At 42.2% G+C, this 18,919-nt stretch overlaps 1 protein-coding gene across 1 annotated transcript in view; it reads right to left on the bottom strand.

Annotated features, from left to right (window-relative positions):
• The window catches only part of LOC137433227 (pro-neuregulin-1, membrane-bound isoform-like), a 376,724-nt gene that overhangs the window by 144,560 nt on the left and 213,245 nt on the right, over positions 1 to 18,919 (bottom strand). The window contains exons 4-5 of the mRNA XM_078784011.1: positions 13,074 to 13,097; positions 9,746 to 9,848 (exon numbers count right to left, since the gene is read on the bottom strand). Coding sequence (XP_078640137.1) covers positions 9,746 to 9,848; positions 13,074 to 13,097 — 127 coding nt within the window. The remainder of the gene's footprint in view (positions 1 to 9,745; positions 9,849 to 13,073; positions 13,098 to 18,919) is intronic.

Here is an 18,919-nt window from a genome sequence, read left to right as displayed (position 1 = left end):
ACTCAAAGTTTTGTGAAATCGTACCAAACTTCTGGAATGCACATATCTCTCCCGTCGGTATGTGCTCAGGGTATGTTTTTTTGAAAATTGTCCAATATATATATATATATATATATATTTGGAATTTTTTCGGGAAAATTATATTTTTTTCAACTTAAGTTTTCAACTTCAATTGTTTATAAAAGGTAATATCACGTATATTACAAATACATTTGTGTGTGTGTCTGTCTGGATGTCCGCTTATAACTCAAGAACTACACATCGGAGAAAAGTTTTAGACACAGATTCGGAATCAGCATAAAATCCCGGTGGTTTTAGGCTACATTTTATTTTAATATCAATGGTTTAAATAAAACCGCGCCAGCTGCAATTCCATGGTGTAGTTTGTGGCGGCGCTAGACGTTCGGGGTGTATTGCAATGGTTTGTCGGGTTGGCTGTGGGTCCAGAATAGCTCCCATTTCCTTATGTTCTTCCACTTTTATTTTGATTCTTCTGTTACAACGCCTTCCTTATCTACCTTATACCCCCCCCGACGAGGCCTCTACATAATTTCATGCGGCAGAATTTCGTGCATTTTGAGTGAAAGAAGTGAGATGAAGTTGTAGGAGGAAGAAGAGGCGCGGTCACTGTGGAGGCCTCGATCGTCATTGGAAAGGCGGGAATTGCGTTTGTATCGCAAAGTAAAGGATCTGCATTCATTTCTGAACTTGCATTGGTGGATTGTTATACATCTGCATTATTTTTCATTAAAAAAACTTTATGTTGAACTTGAAGGCTCCAAGCACGGACCTATATATATAGCCCTCATTGAGGTAAAAATAAAAGTAAAAAGCCTGCTATCGCTTGCCAAGTTAGCCGTTCCCCCCTCCCCCTCCACTCCCTCCTCCCCCCTCCCCCCTCCCCTCTCCTCCTCCCCCTCCCTCCTCTTCTCCCCTCTCCTCCTCCCCCTCCCTCCTCTTCTCCCCTCCCTCCTCTTCTCCCCCTCCCCCCTCTTCTCCCCCTCCCTCCTCTTCTCCCCCCCTCTTCTCCCCTCCCCCTCTTCTCCCTCCCCCCTCTTCTCCCTCCCCTCTCTCCCCCTCCCTCCCCCCCTCACCTCCCCTCTCCTACTCCCTCCTTTTCTCCCCTCCCCTCCTCCCCCTCCCTCCTCTTCTCCCCTCCCCCCCTCTTCTCCCCCTCCCTCCTCTTCTCCCCCTCCCCCCTTCTTCTCCCCCTCCCTCCTCTTCTCCCCCCCCTCCTCTTCTCCCCTCCCCCCTCTTCTCCCCCTCCCTCCTCTTCTCCCCCCCCTCTTCTCCCCTCCCTCCTCTTCTCCCCTCCCCACCCTCTCCTCCCCTCCCCCCTCACCTCCCCCTCCCCCCCTTCCCGTCCCCTTCCCCCCTCCCCTCCCCCACCCCCCTCCCCCTCCCCCTCCACTCCCCCTTCCCCCCTCCTCCTCCCCCTCTCCTTCTCCCCTCCCCCCCTCTTCTCCCCTCACCCCTCTTCTCCCCTCCCCCCCTCTTCTCCCCTCCCCCCCTCTTCTCCCCTCCCCCCCTCTTCTCCCCTCCCCTCCCTCTCCTCCCCTCCCCCCCCGTTCCCCTCCCCTCCCCTTCCTCCTCCCCTCCCTTCCCCCGCCCGGCAATGCCGGGTACTTCCCATGGCCAGCTGTACGTGGGCTGCTCGAGGGTTGGAAAACCAAGCAATCTTTATGTCTTGGCACCAAGTAAGAAAACCAGAAATGTTGTATACCAAGAGGTTTTGAGAAATTGAAAATTGACAAAACGTCATGTAGGAAATGTACTGTGATATTGCTCTAAAATATACATGTTCTTTTCATCATATATTTGTATTATTCTTATTCAACCCGGGCGAAGCCGGGTACCTCAGCTAGTGTATATATAAAAAGATATCTGTGCAGTGTCTGTGTTGTGTTGTGTCACTGAACAACTCCCTCAAACTTTTGTGAAAACGTACCAAACTTCTGTATGCACCTATCTCTCCCGGCGGTATGTCCTAAGGGTATTTTTAAAGAAAAATTTCCCATTTTTTTTCTTGGGGGGAATTTTTTGGGGAAATTTTTTTTTTTTAATCTTAAGTTTTCAACTTCAATTCTTCATAAAATGTCATATCACGTATATTACAAATACATTTGTGCATTATGATTGTTTGAATTATGATTGGTGTAAACCATGACAAAACAGCAACTCAGGTACAGTCATCTATATAATAATACCGTAAGGACTCGACTTTGTTATCCCTTTTACGCCGCACCCAGTGACCCCGATGCCCACGGCACTAATGCATTTTCCATCTACGAACCGCGCTCTTTGTTTATCACGTACAGCCATACTCGAAAAATCTGAATTCGCCGACTTTGGGACCCAAAAGCATCCAATTATCGGCCGATACGACGCCATCTTACGACACCATCGTATTGGTGTCTGCTGGGCGAAGGCGATGCGAGCCGTCCGCTGATTCGACAGTCGAGTGGTGTGATGGGTGGTGTGAACCAAATGGTCTTTTTATTCCCTTGAACATTTTAAATTAGGATATATAAGGAAACGTCTTTATCGTCATTTTAATAAAGTTAAATGGAGTGACGTTGCGATACTCGGGGTGCGTTGCATAAATCCTCGTAACTCAGAGAGGTGTAGCAGGTGGCGAGACGTAAGGAAGCTTTTTTATTCCCTTGAACATTTGAAATTAGGATATATAAGGAAACGTCTTTATCGTCATTTTAATGAAGTTAAATGGAGTGACGTTGCGATACTCGGGGTGCGTTGCATAAATCCTCGTAACTCAGAGAGGTGTAGCAGGTGGCGAGACGTAAGGAAGCTTAAAGATAACGAGCTGAAAACAGACGAACGATATCCCTTCCGTGGATGTTCCACGGGTTTCACGTCTTTATCGTCATTTTAATAAAGTTAAATGGAGTGACGTTGCGATCAGTGAGTTGTATACGAAGAGATAAAAGGATGGCATTGACTTCGAGATGGTACGTGATAGTTGGCTGCGGCTGGCTGATGCCACGTTTTTTTTTTCTAAGTGCCATGGATGCTGATGGACATAATAAAGGTATTGGCTGATCTCTCATCGTAATATTACCCGATGGAAATGAACTGTTTCTTTGTTTGTCATTTCCTGTGCAATAATGTCAAATTGATAAGTCAGACATCCTTTTCAATTTCTATGGACAGCTGCTCTCCTTTTCGATGGCATCGTCTATTGATATGCATGTTCTTCTTTCATATAATTTTACACATTCACAATCAGTATTTCAACTCTTGCAGACATTGGAAAGGAAGTTGACTCACAGGCCAACTCTCTGGCTCAATCACAGGCCGACGCACAGGCGATGTAATTGTGAGTAGCATTTTTGCACAAGTGAAAATTGATCTTTCTTCCTAACTCTTACTCGGACAAGCAAATCCCCTATGCCATCCATAATGGTACACTCTATCCATACACCACATCCTCCCTTCCGTGGATGTTCCACGGGTTTCGGCTCATCTATATAATAATACCGTAAGGACTCGACTTTGTTATCCCTTTTATGCCGCACCCAGTGACCCGATGCCCACGGCACTAATGGGTTTACGATCTACGAACCGCGCTCTTTGTTTATCATGTACAGCCATACTTGAAAAATCTGAATTAGCCGACGTTGGGACCCAAAAGCATCCGATTAACTGCCGATACGACGCCATCTTATGACGCCATCGTATTGGCGTCTGCTGGGCGAAGGCGAAGCGAACCGTCCGCTGATTGGACAGTCGAGTGGTGTGATCATGGGTGGTGTGAACCAAATGGTCTTTTTATTCCCTTGCACATTTTAAATTAGGATATATAAGGAAACGTCTTTATCGTCATTTTAATAAAGTTAAATGGAGTGACGTTGCGATACTCGGGGTACGTTGCATAAATCCTCGTAACTCAGAGAGGTGTAGCAGGTGGCGAGACGTAAGGAAGCTTAAAGATAACGAGCTGAAAACAGACGAACGATATGTCAATCTCTTTCTACACCGAACGGAAATAAAAGTATGAGAGCGGGAAGGCATGGCCTGAGCACTTCGAACAGAGAGGACTGATTGGACTTAACTTAAAGAGAAAAAATTGGAGCTTAACGGAAGAAGAAGATCCCATGAGCGCTCCCCTATGCCATCCATAATGGTACACTCTATCCATGCACCACATCCTCCCTTCCGTGGATGTTCCACGGGTTTCACGTCTTTATCGTCATTTTAATAAAGTTAAATGGAGTGACATCGCGATACGCGGGGTGCGTTGCATAAATCCTCTTCACTCAGAGAGGTGTAGCAGGTGGCGAGACATAAGGAAGCTTAAAGATAACGAGCTGAAAACAGACGAACGATATGTCAATCTCTTTCTACACCGAACGGAAATAAAAGTATGAGAGCGGGCAGGCATGGCCTGAGCACTTCGAGCAGAGAGGACTGATTGGCCTTAACTTAAAGAGAAAAAATTGGAGCTTAACGGAAGAAGAAGATCCCATGAGCGCTGCCGTCACTTATCGAGGTGTGTTGAGGTCTGAAGAGATGAGGTGGTTTCTAGGAGCAATTTGCACCTTTTTACTGCTTGAGGTGAGTTCGGTTCGTGTTTTGTGACTCGTAGATTTATTAAGCAAAACACGGTCACAGTGGCGTCAGGCACTGTGACCGTGTATGTGACTCATATTCGCGATTACCACAGAAGCACATCGACGGGGAGTATCTATATAATAATACCGTCTATATAATAATAGCGTAAGGACTCGACTTTGTTATCCCTTTTACGCCGCACCCAGTGACCCGATGCCCACGGCACTAATGGATTTACCATCTATCCCCTATGCCATCCATAATGGTACACTCTATCCATACGCCACATCCTCCCTTCCGTGGATGTTCCACGGGTTTCGGCTAGTCTATATAATAATAGTGTAAGGACTCGACTTTGTTATCCCTTTTACGCCGCACCCAGTCACCCGATGCCCACGGCACTAATGGATTTACGATCTTCGAACCGCGCTCTTTGTTTATCACGTACAGCCATACTCGAAAAATCTGAATTAGCCGACGTTGGGGCACAAAAGCGTCCGATTAACTGCCGATACGACGCCATCTTACGACGCCATCGTATTGGCGTCTGCTGGGCGAAGGCGAAGCGAGCCGTCCGCTGATTGGACAGTCGAGTGGTGTGAACATGGGTGGTGTGAACCAAATGGGTTTTTTATTCCCTTGAACATTTTAAATTAGGATATATAAGGAAACGTCTTTATCGTCATTTTAATAAAGTTAAATGGAGTGACGTTGAGATACTCGGGGTGCGTTGCATAAATCCTCGTAACTCAGAGGTGTAGCAGGTGGCGAGACGTAAGGAAGCTTAAAGATAACGAGCTGAAACAGACGAACGATATGTCAATCCCTTTCTACACCGAACGGCAATAAAAGTATGAGAGCGGGAAGGCATGGCCTGAGCACTTCGAGCAGAGAGGACTGATTGGACTTAACTTAAAGAGAAAAAATTGGAGCTTAACGGAAGAAGAAGATCCCATGAGCGCTCCCCTATGCCATCCATAATGGTACACTCTATCCATACACCACATCCTCCCTTCCGTGGATGTTCCACGGGTTTCATGTCTTTATCGTCATTTTAATAAAGTTAAATGGAGTGACGTTACGATACTCGGGGTGCGTTGCATAAATCCTCGTAACTCAGAGAGGTGTAGCAGGTGGCGAGACGTAAGGAAGCTTAAAGATAACGAGCTGAAAACAGATGAACGATATGTCAATCTCTTTCTACACCGAACGGAAATAAAAGTATGAGACCGGGAAGGCATGGCCTGAGCACTTCGAGCAGAGAGGACTGATTGGACTTAACTTAAAGAGAAAAAATTGGAGCTTAACGGAAGAAGAAGATCCCATGAGCGCTCCCCGATGCCATCCATAATGGTACACTCTATCCATACACCACATCCTCCCTTCCGTGGATGTGCCACGGGTTTCGGCTAGTTTATCTATATATCTACATATCTGGGCAGTGTCTGTTGTCACTGAACTACTCCCTGAAACTTTTGTTTCCGTGGTTGTGAAGTGTTTTTAATAACGTGGTGGTGGTTTTGAATCACGTGGTGGTGAGGTATTTTGAATTATGTGATGGTGAGGTGTTTTGAATTACTTGGTGGTGAGGTGTTTTTAATTATGTGGTGGTGAGGTGTTTTGAATTAGTTGGTGGTAAGGCGTTTTGAATTACTTGGTGGTGAGGTGTTTTAAATTACGTGGTGGTGAGGTGTTTTGAATTACATGGTGGTAAGGTGTTTTGAATTACGTGGTGGTGAGGTGTTTTAAATTATGTGGTGGTTAGGTGTTTTGAATTACTTGGTGGTGAGGTGTTTTAAATTACGTCGTGGTGAGGTGCTTTGAATTACATGGTGGTAAGGTGTTTTGAATTACGTGGTGGTGAGGTGTTTTGAATTACGTGGTGGTGAGGTGTTTTGAATTATGTGGTGGTGAGGTGTTTTAAATTACATGAGGGTGAGGTGTTTTAAATTACGTGGTGGTGAGGTGTTTTGAATTATGTGGTGGTGAGGTGTTTTGAATTACGTGGTGGTGAGGTGTAATCGTCCCAAACTTCCAGTCTGCACCTATCCCTCCCGCATATATGTGCTGAGGGTTTCTTTTTTGAATTTTATATATTTTTAGCCGCGTCGCAGACGCTGCTCATAGAGTGCCCTCTGCTGTTGTTGTTGTTCTTCTTGTTCTTCTTCTTGTTCTTGCAGAGAAGACAAAACCTCAAAGCACTACCCATTCTGGGAACCATAGCTCCACCCATTCTGGGAGAGCCTTCATATAAACAAATATCCACCATTTTATTAACTCGCATAGCTTTGAGGCCTGTTTTGTAGGCCCGTGGTGTCTTCCTCTCTCACACAGTTTTATTTCAAATCAAATTCGATATATCATTTCATTTTTCACAGTCGCTAACATAGTTTTAGACTCGGTGAAAAAAAAGGGAAGAAAATCCGATGAAAGTTGCCCTTTATAGAACGAAATGAATTCTCAAAGGCCTGTAACTTCAAGTCCATTGAGATTTTTTTTTTTTAAATCGCGGCATGGTCAGTCATACACCGCCCGAAATAAGAGACGGGAAAATGCCGAGATATATTAAAAATTCGTCCATTTGATGACAATCGTCACGATGAAATATTTAATTTATACGTCGTCACAATAATGTGGAGAGAGGAGCATAGCTTCGTTCACGTGTCGCCACACACGGGAAATTGGCGAGATATATTTTTTTTAAATCGCGGCATCGTCAGTCATACACCGCCTGAAATAACAGACGGGAAAATGCCGAGATATATTAAAAATTCGTGGCCACACACGGGAAATTGCCGAGATATATTTTCACTTTGCACAAAAATAACATCAAGTAATCGAATCAATAGGAATGTCCTGTGCCTATAACATCGACGTTATAGGCACAGCTGCATCTAGGCATTGTGTAACATCGACGTGGCTTTTGTTTTAATTAAAACTTTTTGTACTTGTTTCAACCTAAATTGCTTATAAAAATGTAATATCACAAACATTACAAATAAATTTGTGCAAAATAATTGTTTGTATTATGATTGGTGAAAATCATGACAACACAGCAACTCAGGTGCAGTCATTATCCTCAGCTAAAACAAGCCCGTTCCTCAGTACCCTCACCAAGCTAGTATATATATATATATATATATACATATATATACAGACTTGGCATTTAATATGGAATATTTTGTTTGTGGGGGTGAACTTACTTTTCAAGATGTCTTAGAACCAAAAGTTCATTGGAATTATGTTGAAATTATTCTAGATTTTGTTAATGTGACCTTTAATATTTCCCTATTGATTCTTGTCTTTTTTGAAATTGTTGTTTTCATGTATTGTTATGCATTATGTTTGCCACTCTGTCAAAGCGCCTTTGGGCTTCTGGAAAAGCGCTATACAAAATAAATGAATTATTATAATTATTATTAAAAGAAACAAAAACCACATTTGACATTTCGAAGCAAATAAATTGATCCTTGAAAGTGATGTAAACTGATATCGAACTCAATTCATGGACAGTAATGTGTTAAACTTCTGTACGTTTTCCAGAAGTATCTCTTTATTTTGCACATGAGCCAAAAAATTTTTTTAACAAAAACAAAAGCTAAATTACGACTGGGATTACGGACAGTAAAATTACTGTTCAGTACTTCGTGTAACCCCCACGAGCATTCAGGAGAGCACGTACACTTTGAGGCATGCTGTTCACGAGATTTGCCAAGGTTTGGACAGGTATCGCTTGCCATGCAGTGACAATAGCCTGCTGCAATTCACGCACAGAGGTCGGCTGCTGGTCCAAGTGGTCGATTTGACGCGTTAATTCTGCCCACAAGTTCTCTATCGGATTCATATCCGGGGACATGGCAGGCCACTCCATATGCCCTACACCACGGTCAGCAAGAAAGTGTTGGATCATGCGAGCACGATGAGGCCGTGCATTGTCATCTTGGAAGACAAAGTTTCCTCGAAAGGCTGCACGAGCAAATGGAAGCAATGTTTCTTCCAGAATGGCCCTGTACTTGAACTGGTTCAGATTTCCATTCAGAACAACCAGGTCAGTTTTGCCCCCTGCATGAAAAGCAGCCAAAACCGTCACCCCATCACCTCCAGCTTGGACTCTTGGCACTATACAATCTTTGTTGTAGGCTTCATGCACTTGTCTGCGCACTCGCACGCGGCCATCTTGACGATAGACCAGAAATCTAGACTCGTCACTGAAGATCACGTGATTCCAGTGTCCTGGCTGCCATTGACGGTGCTCTCTGGCCCACTGCAATCGGTGCTGGCAGTGTTGTCTGGTCAGGCGTGGCGTTCTCAGGGGACGCCTGGCACAATAGCCTGCTTGAACCAGTCGTTGGTTGACTAGCCTTCTGAATACAGGCACATTTGTCAGTTGCTGCCACTCAGCCCTAAGCCGATTAGCTGACTTGGTACGGCCATTGCGGACAAACCGGTGCAGCTGGCGATCATCCCTCCTTGTGGTTCTGCGGGGACGTCCTGGCCTCGGTATTGGAGTAGGGACACCCCTCTGAGCATTTCGTTTCAGGATCTTTGACACCTGACCTTGAGTGATGCCATACTGCCGAGCAATAGCACGCTGTTTCATGCCGTAATTTCGTAAAGCCACCACTCCATGACAAACAGCACTGTCGAGTTGACGGACCATCTCCAGAGGAAGCGGCAATAACTTTTGGAGACGTGCAGCAGTTGTTTTCCACTAATACAGAACGCACCAACCCTTGTATACCCGACTGTGAAGCCAATCATCAAATGTACCTGTCCTTACATTTTGCCACGCCACCTGTGATATAATCCTGTTGTTGACTTCTTGCTGCGACAGACAATCAGTGACATGGTTCTTTTAACAAATAAATCACCAAAGTGTAAAAGAAACTCACCAGATTGATATACTGAGTTAAGAAAGTAAACCCAAGTCAAGAAAAAAAAAAATTCCATATTAAATGCCAAGTTTGTATATATATATATATATATATATATATATATATATATATATATATATATATATATATATATATAATATATATATTTAGGAGTGTGCAATTTGAATCAATAAAATCTCAAAATCATAGTAATTGCACTTTTTGCACATGAGAGATTTAATTGTTTTTAACGCAATTGAATATATATATATATATTTTTTCACGAATGTGCCACCTACTTGGTCTTGCAGTAGGCGACCACGCACATGATGCCAACAACCAGCAGTGCAATGCAGATGCCCGTGATGGTCAAGACTCGCTTCTGGTACAACTCCTCTGCTTCTGGAATCCAGGCCGGCAGGCAGGAAAGAGGGGTCATTACATTGGCAAAATGAAGAGCTTGCTAGCACACTTCATAGCACGACCCCCCCCCCCCTTGTGGTACCTCTGCCTGGGGAAGTCTTAGCAGTCTACCATTTTTAGAATTGCATTAGAATTTGTAATAAACAACAACAATGTGCTCCATCCATTTCCACAAACGAAATTGAGTTTGATTGGGAGTGGAATTTGGTTTATTGTCAAGAAGTCAAACAATATTCGGCAAGTCACTGTTTGGTGTTTTCAAACTTTGTTTTCCCAAATGAAAGTAAAACTGGTTGACGGCTGCCAATTTGTACATTTGAATCTGCAGCCGTAGAGTCGATAAGAGCCCATGCCAGGCAGCCAAATACCTTCAGGGGGGACGTGGGGCTCACCGCAGCACAAGCAAGGCCACATAGCCGACGAATAAACACGTCTTTTAATCACACGCAGAATGTGTACAAGTACACTAATCACATCTTTTTTGACTCAAAGTGCAGTTAAAATTGGAAAAATGTAACCGCTGCGACAGAAGATTGTAACGGTAGACACGCTCACATCAAAACAATTGACTGAATTCCACAAAACTGCTACACAAAGTTATGGTTGGTTCGGAAATGGCCCTGCGGTGATGGACAGTGGCAGTGCATGCATGCGGAGGGAGGCTGGACTTACACAAAAGGGACAGCCAGTAGGAATGCAAATGAGGGAGTGCACAGGCCATGCACGAATTGTGCAGCTAGTATTTTCGAGCAGGCCTCACGACCGGCCAGGCATTTTATATTGCCGGGGACGTGCTCATGAAGGTTAAAAACAATGGCGTCGTGGATTTGCGTTGCCAACACGATGAGAGCCTCGGGTGGGAGAGAGCATTGTGTAGGAATGTGGCATGATGGGGGGTACAGGTATGTAGAGATTTCAAACTATCGGATTACCTATCAGCCTGAATGCTTGCATGGCAGCAAAGGAGAACGTTACAATATGAAGAAGCTGCCGTCAGTGTCCGCATTCAATCAGAATGAATAAAACTCAACATTCAGAATTTCAAACAGTGCACGACATTCCCCCATTTAAGGAATGCTTCTCCTTTATGGAAAGCGTGATTGTAATTTTAAATGTGAATGAGAGGAGCATTTCCATCGAGTTACCTGATTGGCTGTTTGCTGTGTGTTCTGTCCTTTTTTAGTAATCGCGTCGCCAATTGGCTTATAACTCAAACTTTCAACGTGAATTGCACAAACACTTTGGTAATGAATGTCAGTGCTTTGAGCAATAACGAAACACGAAAAGACGGATTGGGCCATATCAAAACACAAATAGCAATCGGGTAACGTGAGAGCTGAACTTTATGCCTCTGATTATCTGATTTATGGAATCGTCCATCAAATCAATGTTAAATGGAGGGAATGTGCTGCGTTCAAAAGTTAGATTGGGACCAGACTCTCGCAATAGTTCAATAAATGCCGACGTTTATTTATTTCTCAACAAAAAATATATATAATCAATAAGGAAAATAGTTCCTCACTAATTATATATAGTTATGTATGGAAAAATTATAATAAAAAACGTTGACATTTATGGATTATTGTGACTAATCTCGTTCCATGGTAATTGCACCTGTGCATTACACCTGTTAAAAAAATATTTACTAGTTTCTCGGCAATATTTTAAATTATAATATAATTATGATAGATTTGCTAGAACGTGGAAGAGGAAGGGGGGAAGGAGTGGAGTGGAGGGGAAGGGAAGGAGGAGGAGGAGATAACGAGGCACCCCATTTCAGGTGAAAACCTCTTTCAAAGCATTATAGGGTGTTTGAGTCAGGAAATACGGTTCGCAATATTATATATTTATTTTACACAATTTTAGATTATAATCCAGTGGACAGGTAGAATTTGGCGTGAAAGAGGAAGGGGGGAAGGAGTGGAGGGGAAGGAGTGGGAGGGAGGGAAGGAGGAGGAGATGGAGGAGATAACGAGGCACCCCATTTCAGGTGAAAACCTCTTTCAAAACATTATACGGTGTTTGATTCGGGAAATACGGTTCGCAATATTATATATTTATTTTACACAATTTTAGATTATAATCCAGTGGACAGGTAGAATTTGGCGTGAAAGAGGAAGGGGGGAAGGAATGGAGGGGAAGGAGTGGAGGGGAAGGAGAGGGAGGAAGGGAAGGAGGAGGAGATGGAGGAGATAACGAGGCACCCCATTTCAGGTGAAAACCTCTTTCAAAACATTATACGGTGTTTGAGTCGGGAAATACGGTTCGCAATATTATATATTTATTTTACACAATTTTAGATTATAATCCAGTGGACAGGTATAATTTGGCGAGAAATTACGTACTATTTCTCACTATCATTTTAGAAAAGCAAAGTGTGTGCAATGCCAATGGGAGTGGAAGCGGGTGACAGTTCAGGTAAGAAAGCATTAGTGGTTGGGCCTGCACTATTAAAGGAACAGACGCACATTAATATTTCAGGAAATTCATTTCTAATCCCGTGCCTGTGTTTGGCAATGGAGACATCGGTAATTATATAAATGCAATGTGTGTTTCACAAACGTTTCTGCGTGACTCGGTTTTGTATGAAGCATTGCTGCTGCTGCGGCGGTCATACGTTATTTTACACACACATGCAATGCCTCACAGCACAGCAGCCTTGTGAGCTCCACGGTATGATGAACATACAACAAGTAAACTTTGAAATGTTTCAGTGCGGTTTGTGCTGTATAACCAACCGGTTGTGGTGTGGCCTCTATAGCTTACCTAAATGAGATGTTTTTGGAATTTTAACTGCAAAAATACAAAACCTGTTAAGCATTTTAGGCAAATTAGTAACAGAAACTGTGAGCATTAGTTAGTTCTTTGTTTTGGGCAAAAATGAAAATCCAGATGAGTTTTACGTGTTAGTTCTGGAAGTATTGACTCCAATAATGGTGTTTGGTGTTAGGAATGAATTTTCGTTAAAGATGAAATGGGTGCTTACTATCGTCAGTAGAACAAATCCAAATTGTTATTAATACATTTCAAAGCAAGAACTTTTTCGATGTGTTTGATTCAAAGCATGCTCTGTGTTAGTTTCCTTTCTTCCTTTGGTTTTATGCAGGAAGGCCAAGCAACGAGTTTCGAAATCACTCAATTTTACATTCACAAAAAGCATCAGTGAAGGCAGGCAAGGTGTGAGATTTAAAAAAGAGGTCATACCAGCAAACTCCAGGCCAAGATGCCCTGCGAAAGCAACAAAGAAAGGCGAGAAAAGAAAAGGGGGGCAGGGTAGGGGGTGCAGGAGAAATGGTGAGATTCAATCCACATGTAATAAATTGGCATTATTAGGCATGTTGAAGAAAAAAAGAAGCACACAGAAGCAAACGACATGGACATCATCAAAAGAGTAAAGGGAAGGGAAATTGGGAATGGGAAGTGGTACGTAGATAAGAATAACATTCTTATGAGATGTAATTTCGACACAGTCTTCATTTCTCATTTTGGAGGGAAACGCAGCATGTAGATAGGGGAGCAAAGAGCACCTGTTGATCAGAAAAATCATCGGCACGACGGAAATTGTTGTCGCTCGGCCATCGGAAATCATGTATGAGGTGACTCATGGGAATGGTGGTTCCCTACTTGGTTGTGCCAATTAATTATTTGGAAAAGTTTCAAATTTCCTCTCCAACCTGAGTCATAGCCGACAAATTCCCAATCAAATGCTTGCCCTTCAAAGGTCGTTGGACACTTGGGAGCATCATTCCTCTTGCTGTGCCTCCCTTTGGAATGCTCGTCATGAGAATATATATCAGTCCATGAACTTCATACTCGGCTTCCTGACAATCACTTGGCAAATGTAAAGCATGACCAATGTGCTTGGGGATGTGTTATTCAGGGAAGGAGTTTTCTGAATTTATCCTAAATGTGAAAAACTCGTTTATTGGAATGCGATACTGGCAAATCAATTTGAAGTGTTTTGACCTGAGAATTTTTGGGCCAGTACCTTTGTGTCTACAGAGCCGATCCAATCGGTTTTACAATAACCATAAAGTACGACGACAGTTACGACATATTTCTTCATCTCTTTGACATACAGGATCAAAAGCCTAAATGGTGGGGCCGGTGTCGAGGGATGTCCTACTCCTATGGATTCCCAAAAATGGTGGAAACAAGGGTGAGAAAAGACTTTTTCTAAAAACAACCCTTTTGTCTTGTGTTCTTAGCAATTCCCATTATTATCCATAACTACAGCTTCCAGGGAAGCAGAACTCAACTGAACTGACTGGACAACTTTAAAGTAGGTCAGTTGTCTGTACTAAATTTGACTTAAATGAAAAGCCAACAACCTTGTGTAATAATTTTAAGGTCCTTGTATCCTTGTACTTGTATATGCCGGCCTATGGCGGCCATTTTGTGACAGATCTGGTTGACATGCGATAGCAACCTACCTTGTGTGGTAAGAGTCTCACACAGCAAGTTTGATCAAAATCCATAAATATTTGTGGACGTTGGAGTCTTAACGTCGTTTCGGAGCTGAAAACAATATGGCGGCCTATGGCGGCCATTTTGTGACAGATCTGGTTGACATGCAATAGCCACCTACCTTGTGTTGTAAGGGTTAAACATTCTAAGTTTGATCAAAATCTGTTAATATTTGTGGACGCCAGAGTGTTAATGTCGTTTTCATGACCAAAAACAAAATGGTCGCCTAAGTCCGCCATTTTTCAACGGATCGGGCTGAAATGTAATACCAACCTGGTCCTTGGGGTAATGATGCTGCTTGTCAAGTTTGATCAGAATCGGTTGATATTTGTGGACGCTGGAGTGTTAACGTCGAAAAGTTAACGGACGACAGACGACGACGACAGACGCCGGAGGGTTCAGTATGTGATGAACTCAACTGGACAATAGTCCAGTTGAGTTAAAAATGACATTTATTAGTTAGCATGAGAGGTGGAATAAAAGCCGATGCTTGAAGTCAAAGTATATTTAACCTGCAACCAAGGGATTCACCACTATAGACAACCAGAGAATCTCGTTATCGAATGGTGCCAGGTGTCCAATATAGCATATTGTGTAGAGACATTGGGTGCAGCACGAAAGCAGGAATATATTCGCCTCCTCTCTCTTTGTAGCCTTGGAGATGGATGACTATGTGTTCGTGAGAGAACTTCCAGAGCACAACTGTAAATTAGCTCTGTCTGACTTCCTCCTGCATCTTCTGTCATGTTCTCTCTTTTCACAAGACAATGGTTATGGAAGCCAATCTTCATCCTTTTATTTTTTTTCGTTGATCTAAGACTCCCAGTGGAGTTTGTACATAAATAATTGTACTTTTACATTAATTAAAGGAGATTAGTAGAGAATTCTCAAATGCATTTAAATAACTAGCAACGGTACCCCCCTTATGGGCGGGGCTTCAATTGGGAGGCCCAAATGAAAAGGCAAAATATCAGAAAATGAAGGCTTTTTTTTATTTTAAACGATTTATATAAACATCCGTTAAATCATATCACAGGCAAATCATCAAAATCTAAACAGTATTTGTAGAATTTCAATAAAATCCACATCACTTTTCATGTCGGTAAATATTATTCCATCGTGTTTGGAAAAACTAGAAAATTGGAAAAATTTGAAATTGGAAAAATTGGAAAATTGAAAAAAAATTGGAAAAACGATATAGCCTATTTTACTCCAGGGGGTCCCAGGATTACCCACCCAAAATTTCGTTGTGATCGGTTCAGCCGTTTTTGCGGTACCTGGCAACAGACAGACAGACAGACATTTGGTGAATTATAGTAAGATGAATTGTGGAAGTCAAACGTATATGGGACTTTGGATTTCAACCTGGATTATGAGCATCATGAGCGAGTGGTTCAGATGAGAATACTACGAAGGGCCGAGCCAAATTATTCTTTTTAAAAAGATTCTTCATCCTTTATTGAACTACAAGTTACAACGCCACTTCCATTGGCTACTTTATGTTAAACAGATAAAGTGTAGTTTTTAGTATCTATCTATAATTCCAGTAATCTCTGTACGTTTGTTTGTCTGTGACCGCTGTTTCTCGACAACCACGGGTCCGATATACTTTTAACTTGCCAGGTATATTGCTGGGGACCCGAGGATGTGCCTTTTCAAGGTTTCATATTAATCGGACAATTACTTACCGAGCTATGTCCAAAAAACGATTCAACCAATCAGAGAGCAGCGAACGATCGCGTGTGCCGAACGTGGAGGACACACTCTGCCTCGGATGGCACATTTGACAGCGTATTCATTTATTTCACGTTTGCAAACTATGTTGGCGTTAAACTATGTTTTAAAACTAATAAAACCGAATTTGCGATTCATTCGCTTTCCTGCGCGTTTGTGCACGCGATGGCGATTTCTTTACCAAACTCCGGAAGCCGTTCGCTTTGGACCAAACCATTGCATGTAAATAGAGGGGGGGGATTGTCACCGTACTCGCAAGCCGTTCGCTTTGGACCAAACCATTTCATGTAAATAGAGGGGGGGGGGGGATATAATTTTAGATATAGATATAGTACGGGCAATGCCCTAGTCTATCTATAATTCCACTAATCTCTGTTTGTACGTTTGTCTGTGACCGCTGTTTCTCGACAACTACCGGTCCGATATACTTGAAACTTGCCAGGTATATTGCTGGGGACCCGAGGATGTGCCTTTTCAAGGTTTTAAATTAATCGGAGAAGTACTTACCGAGCTATGTCCAAAAAACGCTTCAACCAATCAGAGAGCAGCGAGCTATCACGTGTGCCGAACGTGGCGATCAGACTCTGCCTCGGACGGCACATTTGACAGCGTATTCATTTATTTCACGTTGGAAAACTATGTTGCCGTTAAACTATGTTTTAAAACGAATTCAAACTGCGATTAAATTAAAACGATTCATCGTAACTGCGATTTGCGAACTTCCGGACAGTGAAGACTTCACTTCCGGCAGCCAATCACAGAACGCTTTGTTGCGTAGGCGTGGCCGATGTGAGACGAGCGGAGCTGAGCGCGTTACGAGCTGACCGCCATTACGGTACGTAATTCGATTTCTTATGCGCATTATTTCTCCCAATTCAGTCAGAGCGAAGGGCGGAAGCGAAGAGCGTTGTTTTTTTTGTTTACGGGCGTAGTAGAGCGTACGGGTAGCGTTTTTTTTTTTTTTTGGCAAGGAACGGGCACCCACGTACGGGCAATGCCCTAGTATTACAAATTCCAACATAAATAAAGTACCTCAATGAGTGGTAAACACAGTCTGAATTAATAAATGACTGAATGAAGAAAATTACCAAAAAGTGAAACATTAATGAATGAACAAATTCATATATGTTGAACCATCTCTGTCCTGAAGGATGTAAGAACATTACCAAGTGTCTCCACAAGATGGTAAATATTATCTGGTGTTATTTGATATCTTTCTTCTCTCTCTCTCGATCTCTCTCATAAACAGTATGTATACTGTATGTATGTATGTCTATATATGTATATATATATATATATATATATATATATATATATATATATATATATATATGTATGTATGTATATGTATGTATGTATATATATATATATATATATATATATATATACAGTATATATATATATATACACAAAGAATTAAGTTAAGCACCCCCCCAGGTTTTTTACAACCTCGCACATTACAAGTTTGTTGTCGTCAAAACAGTGTAATATACCCATGATATTGCTATATTTTCTGGAGAAGTGATATTATGGTCACATAAAAACATAACAATCATGCCGTTTTCAATATTTTATTCTGAATAATTTAAGGTGAAATTTTTTGGGAATTTTAGGCATATTTTCACCTCAATTTAAGTATGGAGCTATAGGTCCATCACGGACAGTGTGGATGACGTTTATGTTTTCTAACGTACAGTCATTGTTCTGAGAAGACCTCTAGCGATCTTTGCGTCAATAACGTGTGTAGGACCCACGTGATCGGATCACTGACTCAACCAATCACTTTTTTTCACTTTGATCACTCAATTTCATCAATGGATAATTGCTAATGTCATACCAATCATTATTTGATCTCACATACCTTAGAATATATGCCAATGTATACATATACACAAAGAATATATATTAGGGGGTGCTTACCTTAATTCGTTGTGTAGGGGTGCTTAACTTAATTCTTTGTGTATATATATATATATATATATATATATATATATATATATATATATACATACAGACTTGGCATTTAATATGGAATATTTTTTTGTGGGGGTGAACTTACTTTTCAAGATGTCTTAGAACCAAAAGTTCATTGGAATTATGTTGAAACTATTCTAGATTTTGTTAATGTGACCTTTAAAAGAAACAAAAACCACATTTGACATTTCGAAACAAATAAATTGATCCTTGAAAGTGATGTAAACTGATATAGAACTCAATTCATGGACAGTACTGTGTTAAACTTCTGTACGTTTTCCAGAAGTATCTCTTTATTTTGCACATTAGCCAAAAAAATTTAAGCAAATACAAAAGTTAAATTACAACTGGGATTACGGACAGTAAAATTACAGTTCAGTACTTCGTGTAACCCCCACGAGCATTCAGGAGAGCACGTACACGTTGAGGCATGCTGTTCACGAGATTTGCCAAGGTTTGGACAGGAATCGATTGCCATGCAGTGACAATAGCCTGCTGCAATTCACGCACAGAGGTCGGCTGCTGGTCCAAGAGGTCGATTTGACGCGTTAATTCTGCCCACAAGTTCTCGATCGGATTCATATCCGGGGACATGGCAGGCCACTCCATATGCTCTACACCACGGTCAGCAAGAAAGTGTTGGATCATGCGAGCACGATGAGGCCGTGCATTGTCATCTTGGAGGACAAAGTTTCTTCGAAAGGCTGCACGAGCAAATGGAAGCAATGTTTCTTCCAGAATGGCCCTGTACTTGAACTGGTTCAGGTTTCCATTCAGAACAACCAGGTCAGTTTTGCCCCCTGCATGAAAAGCACCCCAAACAGTCACCCCACCACCTCCAGCTTGGACTCTTGGCACTATACAATCTTTGTTGT

This window comes from Myxine glutinosa, chromosome 8 (genome assembly GCF_964187855.1).
Source record: "Myxine glutinosa chromosome 8, kmMyxGlut1.1, whole genome shotgun sequence".
Taxonomy (NCBI): domain Eukaryota; kingdom Metazoa; phylum Chordata; class Myxini; order Myxiniformes; family Myxinidae; genus Myxine; species Myxine glutinosa.
Note: the sequence above shows the minus strand (reverse complement) of the source record. Positions and strands in the feature narration are given on the sequence as shown.